At 37.7% G+C, this 13,045-nt stretch overlaps 1 protein-coding gene across 1 annotated transcript; it reads right to left on the bottom strand.

Annotated features, from left to right (window-relative positions):
- Window positions 1-4,862: 4,862 nt before the first annotated feature.
- On the bottom strand, window positions 4,863-9,573 carry LOC131631878 (homogentisate solanesyltransferase, chloroplastic-like). The gene is made up of 10 exons (XM_058902647.1): window positions 9,240-9,573; window positions 7,098-7,222; window positions 6,852-6,998; window positions 6,510-6,735; window positions 6,276-6,349; window positions 5,960-6,052; window positions 5,744-5,861; window positions 5,593-5,655; window positions 5,478-5,510; window positions 4,863-5,210 (listed from the first exon to the last, which is right to left on the bottom strand). Exons 1-10 carry the CDS (start codon window positions 9,468-9,470, stop codon window positions 5,136-5,138), a joined length of 1,185 nt encoding a protein of 394 aa, XP_058758630.1. The 5' UTR covers window positions 9,471-9,573; the 3' UTR covers window positions 4,863-5,135.
- Between the last annotated feature and the right edge of the window lie 3,472 nt (window positions 9,574-13,045).

Consider the following 13,045-nt stretch of genomic DNA (forward strand, 5'->3'; position numbering starts at 1 on the left):
AAACTTAAGGATTCTAAGACCAAACCGTCCAAATCAACCTACAATCCTAACCCTACCACGTCACACCTTTCCCTTTCCAAACACTTTAACCCCACTGAACCGTCACCTAATCCCGCTAAGCCCATACTACAGTCCCAAACTAGCTCCGTTTCGCCACGTTTTCCTATACGGCGTATCACTCCTGCACAACAAGAAGAACGCAGAGCACAAGGCCTATGTTTCAACTGCGATGAAAAATTTATACCCGGTCACAAGTGTGCAGGGAAATTTATACTCCTCTTGGTTGAGGACAATTCTGTTTCCTCCATTACTGATGACACTGAAGTGATTGACACAGAGGTTGATGAGACAACCCGAGACGACACGTATTTCCAACTCTCCTCTCAAGCAGTTAGCGGTACTTACTCTCCTAAAACTCTCAAGTTCAAAGGCATTATCGATGGCCTCTCGGTGACAGTCCTAATCGATACAGGGAGTACCCACAACATTCTTCAACCCCGAATTGCCCATCACCTCAAAATCCCAACTAAACCAATCCCTAATTTTTCGGTTATGGTGGGTGATGGTTCCCAACTGCAATGTTCTGGCCTCTGCCCCCAAGTTCCTATCACGTTACAAAATCACTTATTCTTTATCCCTTTTTACTTACTTCCCATCGAAGGGGCAGATGTCGTCCTCGGAATGGAGTGGTTACGAACACTTGGACCACTTTCAGCTGATTTTTCTATCCCCAAAATTGCTTTCCACCACAACCAAACAGAAATCACTATAACCGGTGAAAACCCCATCACACCTTCACCTTCTACCTTTACCCAAATCTGCCACTTAATGAAATCAGACTCGATTGCCTCTTTCCACCTCCTATTATTCAACCCAACTGCTGCCACCGACCCACCAAATTCTTCCTTTCCACCGGACCCTTTCCATAACCTTCCAAAATCTACACCAATCCAAATTAAAGAAATTTTAAATGCTTTCCCACACGTCTTTCAACCCCCTCACGGCCTACCTCCTAAACGCCCCCATGATCACCATATTCCACTCTGTCCTAACACTAACCCTGTTAACGTAAAACCTTACCGTTACCTCCATTCTCAAAAAGAGGCAATGACAAAACTCATTAGTGAAATGCTCTCGGAAGGAATAATAAAACCCAGCACTAGCCCGTTTTCATCCCCGGTCCTCCTTGTCCGGAAGAAAGACGGATCTTGGAGATTTTGTGTCGATTATCGCGCCCTAAATGCTGTCACTATTCGTGACCGTTTTCCCATACCCACAATTGATGAGCTCTTTGATGAGCTGGGTTCTGCTTCTTTGTTTACAAAGATTGACCTCAGGTCAGGCTACCATCAAATTAGAGTTATACCAGAGGACACACACAAAACCGCTTTCAGAACTTTCGACGGACACTATGAATTTTTGGTTATGCCCTTCGGGCTGACTAATGCTCCTAGTTCCTTCCAATCTGCTATGAATGACCTCTTATGCCCTTACTTACGCAAATTTGTTCTTGTTTTTTTCGATGATATTCTTATTTATAGTAGTTGTTTATCTGATCATTTACACCATTTGAAGTTGATTTTAGGCTTACTAGCTAACAATCAGTTTGTGGCAAAATTGTCTAAGTGTGTTTTTGCAGTTTCAAGTGTGGATTATCTGGGTCATGTCATCTCTTCTAATGGTGTTACCCCTGATCCTGAGAAAATTAAAGCAATAATTGATTGGCCGGTGCCACGTTCACTCACGATGCTCAGGGGATTTTTGGGTCTCACAGGGTTCTATAGACGTTTCGTCCAACACTATGCCACTCTCGCCGCTCCCCTCACCGATTTATTGCGATTCACTAATTTTAAGTGGAGTACAGAAGCACAAACAGCTTTTACAACATTAAAAACAAAAATGACTGAAACTCCCGTGCTTGCGCTCCCAGATTTCACCAAGACCTTCGTCGTCGAAACTGACGCCTCGACTGTAGCCATCGGAGCTGTATTATCCCAGGCTGGACACCCCCTGGCCTTTTTCAGTAAGAAGATGTGCCCCAGGATGCAATCCTCGTCCGTCTACGTTAGGGAAATGTACGCGATCACTGAATCTGTTAAGAAGTGGCGTCAGTATCTTATTGGGCAACATTTTCATATATTCACAGATCAGAAAAGCTTAAAAAACTTGGTTGATCAAACGATCCAAACGCCGGAACAACAAAAATGGACCACAAAGTTGAAAGGGTTCAGTTTCGAGATTTATTACAAACCTGGATCTTCCAACAAAGTCGCAGACGCTTTGAGCAGAAAAGATAAAGAAGGAAGTCTGTTTATGCTTTCCCGTTCCTCCAACACACCGACCCTATTATCACGCCTTAGCCAGTACTACAAGAACAATACAGAGGGACAAACTCTGATCAGAAAATCCAGAATGACCCTAAGTTGAGAATGTTGTATCATGTCAATAACGGTTTGGTCTATTTCAAGAACAAAATTTTCTTACCCGATGCTTTGGATTTTCGCTCCAACGTCATGAATGAGTTCCATGAGACACCATCCTCCGGCCACTCCGGTCTTAAACCCACCATCTCTCGCATCTCAGCATCCTTCCTCTGGCCTGGGTTGTATAAGGATGTCAAAAACTTGGTTCTCCGCTGCCTCACCTGCCAACAGAATAAATACCTCCCCACCAAAAAACAGGGTCTGTTACATCCTCTCGAAATACCGAATCAAGTTTGGGAAGATTTGTCAATGGATTTCATAACTCACCTTCCAACATCTTTTGGCCATACAGTCATATGGGTTGTCTGTGACAGGTTGAGCAAGTTTGTACACTTCGTCGCTTTACCTACAAGGTTCTCAGCCCAGGATTTGGCACGCCGCTTTTCAGTGGAAATCTGCCGCCTCCACGGAATGCCACGCTCCATCGTCTCGGATAGAGACCCTTTGTTCCTAAGCGCTTTCTGGAAGGAGATTTTTCGCGTCCAAGGGACCACCCTGAAATACAGCACCGCTTATCATCCCGAAACGGACGGACAAACAGAAGTCGTAAATCAAAGTTTGGAGACTTACCTTCGTTGTTTCACCAGCGACAATCCTCGTCAATGGTTTCGCTATCTTCATTTAGCAGAATATTGGCATAACTCTACTTTCCATTCCTCCATTCGCATGACCCCCTTTGAAGCATTATACGGACGAAAACCCCCAACAGTTTCCGATTACATCAAAGGTCAAACAGACATCACTTCCATTGATCTATCCCTGCAAAATAGACAGCTTCTTATTAACCATCTGAAACAAAACCTTCTTCAAAGCCAGAAGTTCATGCAAACTCAAGCTAACAAAAAGAGACAAGACTGTACCTTTAACGATAACGACCTGGTTTGGCTCCGTCTCCAGCCGTACCGCCAAACTTCCGTCCAAAGGCGCCAATCTCAGAAGCTTTCTAAGCGTTATTTTGGACCTTTTCCGATTTTGCGTAGAATCGGTCCTCTCGCTTATGAACTGGCCCTTCCCACTTCTGCGCGGATCCACCCGGTGTTCCACGTCTCCCAGTTGCGCCGATACCACGGTGATGACCCTCGAACAGACATGGTGCCCTTACCTCAAGATTTGCAAAATGTAACTTTGGTGGATGAAGGGTTATTTGACAACAATAGTGGGGATCTGACAGAGAGTAGTGAAACTAAACTTGAGGGAGTTTGTGAGGGTAGTGTTGAGAAGAACCCAAAGAACAAAGAACTCTCTTCCCAAGTACAGAAAAATCTCTTAAATGAAACTGCAAGGCGTGTAAGTACTAATGAAGACACAAATGAGATTTCCAAACCTTATCTTTCATCGGCACCGCTAGATCCTGCCACGTGTCTCCCATCAGCGGTTCCATCAGATTTACCTAATCCAACTAGTTCCCAGCTGGACTCCACCCATGGTTTCACTAATACCACTACTATTTGTTCCAACTATCTGCCTTCCTCGTTCTCTGTGACTCCGCCCACACCGTTGGATTCCCAACGTCTCTCTGTTTCCTCTCCTCAAGATACCACGCGTCCAATCGCGTGTCCCAACAAATTGTTACAGCCTGGGCACACTGCTCCAAGCGCATTGTATCAAGGAAAGCACCAGCTTATTAACTCTGTTCCAACACAAGTTATCCCTAATAAGAATACCGGTGGGCCATTACTTCATAACCCAAACTCAAACCTTGAGGACAAGGTTTTTAGTGGGCCGGAAAGTAGTGATAGAGTGTTGATTAGGTCCACGAGAATTAAAAGCAAACCCAGCTGGCACAATGATTTCGTTATGCACTAAAGTAGTTATTTTATATTTTTCTTTTATAATTCCTTCAAGTGGGCATTTGGCCCAGTGTTTTAGGCCCATAATCTTATGTATTTAAACTCTAAATGTTGCTGTTTGAGATATGCAGAAATTAAATGAAGTTTCTTTCTTATTTTGTGTAGTCTTTTCCTCTTGGTTAAACCCTAATTCCTTGGTAGTAGTAGAACCCACCTATCAGAGTACGTCTAGATTTCAATCTCCGAGCGATGGACATTATTGAGTTTCCATAGGATGACATGAGACGTAGTGATCTCACCCCTAAAACTTACTATGAAAAATCTTAGGTGATTTGGGTTTTAAGAGTTCAACTTAGAGATATTTACATATTATCCACCAAAATCCTTAACTTCAGCAAAAGTTAAATTCATATCCTTCTAAGATTAATGGAGCAATTTTTGTACAAACTGGACCAACATGTGTTCGAAAGGACAGTTTGGTGAGAAAGGACAGTTTTTGAAAATGATAACTTGTTCCGATTTATGAACATAAATAGCACATGTTTATGGCATGCATACATATGTAAAAAAGTAAAAACACTGCAAAATATTGTCCAGAAACATTATGAAATCTGCCCGTTGTATACAATTCTCATGGCATTACATCAAATTAAAAAGAAACACTATACTATATACAAAAACTTGTTTAAAAAAATATTAATAATTTACGAATAGATACTCGATACAAGTAAGATCTTTCTTATCGAACCGTCTCTAAAGCACTAGGATCCGGATATGTCTTATTGATCGGCTTTGACCCAGCAACCGCCACATTTTTGGACGCAGTCGTGCAATTTTTCCAAGAAAAATGTAGCACAGTTTGCTAGATGAAAGGAAATAATGCATACTCAGCATAGAACAGATTCCATATGAATCGATAGAATCCCGATATTGCTTCCTGCAACATATTGTCAGACATTTAATCAAGCAACAGTGGTTGGAGAAAACGATATAGTAGATGTTAAGTTCAACGCTTATGATCTATTTTCTTCTATTTACTGTTTCTGTATTCCGGTATTGCATCAATATGTAACTTCCAGAACAAGTAACGATAGATTTTAGCAAACTGATCCATATCACATGTAGTCGTGAAGTTGAAAATCAAGGTTCAGCTTCTGAATTTTGAAAACATTAATTTCATACCGGAGATATAAAACATATTTACCTTTGTATAATTTGCTTTTTCTAATATCTGCACCTGAAATATAAGAAAAATAAATCATGTCATTTTACATCAATTATAAAACAATCAACAATCGGTATTAATCTGCGCATCGAACCTGGTAAATCAAGCTTGATGCGAAAATTGTATGAGCTGGAATCAGTAACCATCGCCTGAAAGCCTGTTAACAGTGCCACATCTTACATAAAGTTTTTTTGAATGTTTAGATAATGATAAGTGATTAGGACATGAGATAAGTTATTATTCACCTGTGGCATATAAATTGCTGCCGCTATGCTAACAACATAGTTCATTAGCAAAATTCCAGCACCAAGGAAAGAAATATTCCGAACTCCTAGTTTTGTAGCGAAGGTCGATATCTGATACCTGTAGTGTAGTTAATTATGACGTGCAATCCATATTACATTACATACATAAAATTAATGAACTTGCAACCGTTAACGCAACTTGATCACAAAACGTACCTACGATCTCCTTCAACATCTGGCAGATCTTTTGTTATAGCAATTACCAATGCAAAAAATGTTACGAAAGTTGTGATAAAAACCACAGAAGAGCTGCAGGTAGATATATACAAGAACAAATGCATAAGTTGGAGACAATGGATCAAAATCTAACATCATTACAAATTTTGTTCATCATAATAGGAAAAACATCATAATTCATAGTTAGTATGAGCTTTAACGAGCCTTTATTCGAACAATAGACATCCGTTATCTCAGTTGTTCAAAGCTTAATCAGTTACATAATACGAAGCAGCGGCGATTAGCTCTTACTCACCTCCACTCAAAAGCAAGTCCAAGAGCAGCTCTAGTAGCATAGTACACGCCAAAGTTAAGTAGAAAACCTCGTACCTGTGTAAGTTTCTTTTGTTAATCGTGTTCATCCAAATGAACAAATACTTTAAATTAAATATCCAACTAGATTCATCCAAAAAAAAAATGCAAGTTAATTCTGGAAGCAGTTATTTTTGTATACGGACTAAAATTTGGAGGAAAGGAGGTTATATCATACCGTAGCAATAATAAGAAATGCTGCGACAGGAAAGCGTTTCATCCTAAGTGGAGGAACGGAATAGATAGTACCGAGAAAAAGGCCAAATGAGTAAAGAGAAAAAATAAAGGGTCCAAAGTTCAATCCTACAATCGATAGGCCAGCTGCTGCAAAAAATATAACCAAGAACCATGCAGATTGGACAGAAAGATCTCCTGCGGCTATAGGTAAATAAGGCTTGTTTACCCTGGAAAATGAAATAGAAGAATATTGAAACTTGGCAAGAAATGTGCTAAAGGTGATGAAAGAAAGAGAAAAGAATGAACGAGAAAAGACAGTTATCAATATAAGTCGGCATCATACTTGTCAATGCTAATGTCATATATTTGATTGATGCCAACTATATAACCGTTCCCACAAATCAGAGCAAAAAGACCGGAGAATGCTTTAAGCAAAAGAGACCACTTTATCATATTTGAGTTCTCGATCAACGCTCTTGACACCAAAGCACTGTAATGCGAACAAGAGATAAAATGAGAGTAAGTTAAAGTGTAAGAATCAGCATGTAACTGCAAGAAACACGTGGATGAAGGTTATAGAGCTACTCACGCAGATCCTAGTGCTGTACCACGTATAGTATGTGGCCTTAAAAATCTCCAGAACGCATCTTTCAAATCTAAAACTTTGTCAGCAAATGGACGATCGGATCCAGCGGCTCCAACTTCGCTGCAGGCCTGCCAGCGTTTTAATTTAAATTGTTAAATAACAAACCAAAACCAACAATGAGATAAAAAAATGTTTCTTGACCAAAATACATTCAGAGATGACAAAATTATAATAACCAATTGAATAATCGGTGGCAGCAATTGTAGCTGAAATTGAAATTTTCGATACAATTATCACCATTGCAGGAGTCATTTCTGTCCCGTTGTATCAGTACCATTGCCGCCTCACCTACATAAAACCCGAAACAGTATAACCAGGTCCTTGATATTAGAATATCAAGAACCGAACTTTGTACCCTGGGGTTTAAACACTCACACTCACTGCACACCAACCACTTGCGCTAGACTCTGGTAGTAAACCAGATCCTTCGTTACAACTCATCACTATTTTGATTGTTCCATTAACACATTATACTATCATTGATCTTTTATATTTAACAATTCTACTCTACCACTATTGATGTCAAAAAAACTCATAGATCAAAGCACAAAACTTAATAAAAAAAATACTTAAAAAGCAACAAGTTTTAATCAAAACTCTTAATCAACCTCAACAAGTCTTAATCGAAACATTACATCCGAAAATTCAAACCTAAGTACTAAAAATTAAGGGAAAATTTTGGTTTTTTATTTTAGAGAGAAAATGGATAGTGGGTCAGAAACCGCTCTAGGTCAGGAACTGTTCTGCTCCGCTATCCCGCTATTTACCCTATAACGGCCGCTATTGTGTTCTGCACCACTAAGGGTCTTCCCATGGTGGTCGGCCTCTGCTCCGCTCCACTATCCCGCTATAGCGCCACTATTGACAACTAAGTTTCAATCTTAATCAATACATAATCTTTTTGTTGAGGGATAATAAATACATAATCAAGTTATTGCAAATTTGATTTATTAAGATTTACTTTAATAACTTAGTTCCGAACTTCTCATAACTGCTACATATTTACAGCCAGAATTCAAACTTCAACACTAAACTTCTGTGCTGGGAATTATGACTAAACTAAGAAAAGATTAAAATCCATCTCTGCTGCATGCATACGGGTTCGATGCCAAGACCATATGAAAGATAAAAGTAATTAAAATTCAAAATTCAAAATTCATGACATAAATACAACATATAAAGAGAATGAAATATTTGTAGATTGTTGTGGGACTAAAAGTATGGTATAAGAAATTAACAGACTCATAAGTTAACCAATAATCAAACTTCGATTATTGAGCATAAAAGAAGAAATTTGATCAATGAGTGTTATTTGATAATGAATATGGAAACAAACGAAAAATAGAATTCAGAGGTTTCTAAACAAAACTAAAAAACAGTATCATTTTAAGCTAAACTCCAAGCCAAAATCCATATCCAAAACTAATCCAAATTCAGAGCCATTTGAAGAACTTGAGAGTTTTTTGTGTTCATATGCCATAGAGGCATACCTACATTCTTATTTGCATTCAATGACATGAACTTGTCAAAAGATACAATTACATACTTCATACATAAAAGAAAAACACATGTATACCTATATGTATCTACGAAACATACTCTCCAGACTCGGCTATTACACGGATAATCAATTGAGAAAATGAAATAGTTGAATGTAATCACGTATATTGGTATCGTATCAGATCCAGACAAGTCTTCAATCTAGAATATTGATGCTGTAGTATAGAAATATGTATATATTAACACACTCACACACATACATATACAAATTCACAATCTAGGCCCTGTGATAAGGGACTGCAAGGCGGGCTACACCTCAAAGCCTCCAATTTAACCATAGTTAAACAATGGCTATATCATTACACATTTGTACTTAAACCGTCACTAAATAGGGTAAAACCGTCACTAAATAGGGGCAGTACATTTTGCCAAAGATGAACCATGGCTAAATTGGGAGCACTACATATACCCTCTAAAAGTCTAAGAAAGTCCTAAACTAAAAACCCACCAAATAATTCCCAAAGAATTACAAGCAAACAAATAAAAATTGAACCTTTATTGGAGAAAACAAAAAACACACCATACCCTGATAGAATTTGGTCTACGTTGTTTCTTTGATTTTGAAACATGAGTTGAGAAACTTGTGTGATGATGATGATGATGGTTAATCCCAATTGAACGGAGGTGTTTGGAGGTTGTGGACTTGAGAGAAGTGGGTGGTTTGAAAGAGTAGTAGGAGGTGGAATTCCGTATGGGGATTATGGAAGAATGTGAATGAAAAAGAGTTGAATATGAAGAAGAAGTAGAGAGCTCCATAAGGAGCTGAAGACAGAAGTTACACACAATCTGAGACACAGAAATGTTGCTGGAGGAGGAGAATGTGTTCTTGCTTATGTGGGGTCAAAATCCTTCTACCACTTCTTCAAATCATGTTATGTTTTTGATGAAAATATATTTAATATTTATTTGCTTTTTTATTTAAAAAAATCAATTTCTTTTTTAAAAATTACTAATAATTATAAAAATTTATACTCACTTTATAAATATTTATATATTGTTTAAATAATAATATTAAATTATAATTAATGCATCTAAATGGCATTTATATCTTATTTTCAACAATTAAAAAAAAAGTTAAATATGTTTTTCTTCCTAAATATTTTATATTTAACTTTTAGTCTCTTCAAAAATTATCTCCACAATAATAGTACTCTTAAAAATATTATTTTTAACTTTTGGTCTCTCATGTCAAAAATCATCGCTAATTCACTTGTTATGTAAAAAATTGTTGCTAAAATCGTCGCTAATTTTGTCGCTAAATTGTAAAAATTATTGCTAAGTTGCAGGAGGGACCAAAAGTTAAAATTAAAAATTTTCAGATGACCGTTCTTTGAAGGAATTTTTTGGAGGAACTAAAAGTTAAATATGAGATATTTAAGAGGACAAAAAAATATTTAACCCAAAAAATTTTATTGTGTAATATTTGTCTCGTGTTGGAGGCTCAATGCGAAAACCCAACCATATATAATCCAATAGAATTGTTTCACCAAATAACTTGTTATAAGTTTTTCGATATTATATTTTTTTTACGAAATTTTTGTTCACCGGATAACTTGTTATAAGTTTTCCGATAGGATTTTTTCATTTGGCAATTATACATTAAACTGTTGTCAAAAGTGAACAGACAATGCTTAAAAAACGTTGTAAGATTACCCAATCGCGCCAAATGAGACAACGGTTACTTTAGGCCACAGTTTTTCATGATTGCCAAAACTCATTTTTATTATAATTACCGAAAACTTACTTATAAGTTATCCGAAATGCAATTTTTTTCTAAATATAATACGAACAAAATTACTTTGTAGAAAGACTTTCGGAGAATAGGCAGCGGTTTTTTTTACTTTAGACTGCAGTATTTCACGGTTGCCTAAAGTCATCTTTATTGTAGACACCAGATAACTTAACATGAGTCATCCGAAATGCAATTCTTTTAGATTTTTTTTTCATATATAATATAAAGGTATTTTGGTTAAATCAAATGAATTGTAGGGGTAGAGGGATAATTGGGGTATGGGGTAAAATTTTCTTACTCAACGTATATAGTCAATACACGTGAGGTTCAAGGTACACTTTATTGATCTCCATTTTCCACTTCAATCACCTTGGACTATATAACTGATTTGGGTGTTAGAGTGTTAACCTTGAAGGTCCACCCCCGCACCACTGTATCGGAGATCAACATTACCACTTCAGTAGTCCAACATCATCAATCAACACCAATCATGGTTCCCGCGCGGAACAGTGGCGTCGTCTTTGGAAATCGACATCGAATTCCAAGATAAAACCTCGTTTGATCCAAAGCCAAATCACGAAGAAATCAAATTTGAAGCCCATTTTGGTCCCAACCTTGAAGTAAAATAAATTTCATTAAGCTTCCCTGACCCAACTGTCGATTTTGATGATTGTAATTAAGAAGATCCAAAAAAAACTCTATGACTAAGATGATCCCGTTGTTATCACCATATCTCACCTTATTTGAAAGGGGAGTCGAAAGAAGTTGTAGATTAGCGCTACTGCGGTTGATAAAATAAACCTCTGCTGCGAATTCAAGATCTTTCTTTATCATATTGACATGTTATACCATATTGAAAAACACAATCTACATTGGAAATTGACGGGTCCGAATATAGCTCGAGATGAACACGAAAACAGATAAGCCACACATTGGCTAAAATAGAATAAGAAAGGAAACCTTGTAGATCTAGCAGATCTGTCGATTGCCTAAGGAAGGAGACATGTCGGCCAAATTTACCCTTACCATTGGGCCAGCTGAACTGACATACACAGCAGCTCAAGCCAACAAGGTGCCTTTTCTAAAGGACAAAGTAGTGAGGGATATCACACTCAAAGAGGTCGACCGACACTGAACATTGGTACAGAACCTGTTTCCGAACATTCAAGAAACTCACCTCCACACCAGGAGAGCCAGAAGTCTGAAGAAATGTCGGCCCGCGATTCTGAATGAAATGCCAAATACGAAAACATACAAGGGCCGAGCCCCGCAACTCATCCTAGAGAGTAGAAGCAGACACAAAAATAAGGTTTGTTAGCTCATATCTCTTCAAAGATAAAAGTGATTTGTAGAGGTCTCACGCAAACCTCTAAGTGCTGATTATTCAAGAAACGTTTGTCAATCCTATTTTTTCATAAGATATGCATCTCTCGAGATCCTTCAAAATTCAAATAGATAAATCTTTCACCTAAAAGAAATGTTTTACACATAAATAATATTTTAATCATCGAAAGTACGACATAAATTCTATTTATGAAACAAAATCCCACTAGGAAGAATGCACTTAAAGAACACCTGACACACTCCTTCTTAGGAACTAGTCACACCAAGAGCATAGGCGGTGGAGCCCATGAGACGTCCACCGCAAACAAAGGTAAAACCTGGGGAAAGGATAGGAACCACACCTTGTAAGAACAAGATTTCTTTAGGAAATAAGTATCTATGTTTTGACGATAACAACACATATATTCTGTATGCAACAATTTAGTTTCTAATGGTTTTCTTGAGTGTGTAGATATTATGTTCAAGGAGATTCTGGATTGTTGTCCGCAAAGAATCATCAGAAACAAGTAAGGCAACTCATAAATACTATTTGATGTTGAATGATCATCGGAAGAAGTTATTGTGCACTTCTCAATAAGTTGTTGCTTCAGAAGTCACAAGTAATTATAAGGAATCAAAGTCAGAACCAATACTCCAATATCAGAAATCAGCATGCAAGATCGAGCTTTCAAGCATAAATCAGAAGTTGGGATTTGTCTATCAGAAAAGCTGCTGCTTATATCTCTGAAGACAAAGTCGAAGATTATGAATACAGATCAGATACATCAGAGGTTAAGTTAAGCATATGAAGATCGGACTCAAGGATGTGATGAAGATCAGAGGCCAAAGTTTCAAGAATCAGAAGTGCCTTCATCAAAGGAAGAACTCATTTTCAGATTGGCTGTTGTCTAAATATCTGGAAAGCAAGGTTCCAACTTTAAGGATTTGAAACAAAGTCTGGACAAGCTACATCGTCACAAATCATCTCCAGATCAGAAGTCATGTATCGTTCCTTCAGAAGAGCTGCTGCTATCAATTCTGATAAACGAGACTCTGACTCTCATAAGATAATGATTCTACTTTTCATTCAAAGTAGTTTCTGAACTACACATCAGAATCATTATGAAGAAGAAGAAGACAAGTTGATCTCCTCCAAGATTACTACTTCAGAATCAAAAGTACATTAATTGAGGATAAGATCAAATAAAGAAGAAATTAGTACAACTGTACATCACACGTCTACAACCAGATGTATGTACTATTTCTCTGAAGTTGT

Source organism: Vicia villosa, unplaced genomic scaffold (genome assembly GCF_029867415.1).
Source record: "Vicia villosa cultivar HV-30 ecotype Madison, WI unplaced genomic scaffold, Vvil1.0 ctg.000879F_1_1, whole genome shotgun sequence".
Taxonomy (NCBI): Eukaryota; Viridiplantae; Streptophyta; class Magnoliopsida; order Fabales; family Fabaceae; genus Vicia; species Vicia villosa.

Coding starts and splice junctions, on each gene's coding strand:
- LOC131631878 (XM_058902647.1), bottom strand. CDS start 9,470: ATGGAGCTCTCTACTTCTTCTTCATATTCAACTCTTTTTCATTCACAT. Junction 7,223..9,239: donor GTAGACCAAATTCTATCAGG/GTATGGTGTGTT, acceptor AAACGCTGGCAG/GCCTGCAGCGAAGTTGGAGC. Junction 5,211..5,477: donor AAAAAGCAAATTATACAAAG/GTAAATATGTTT, acceptor AATATGTTGCAG/GAAGCAATATCGGGATTCTA.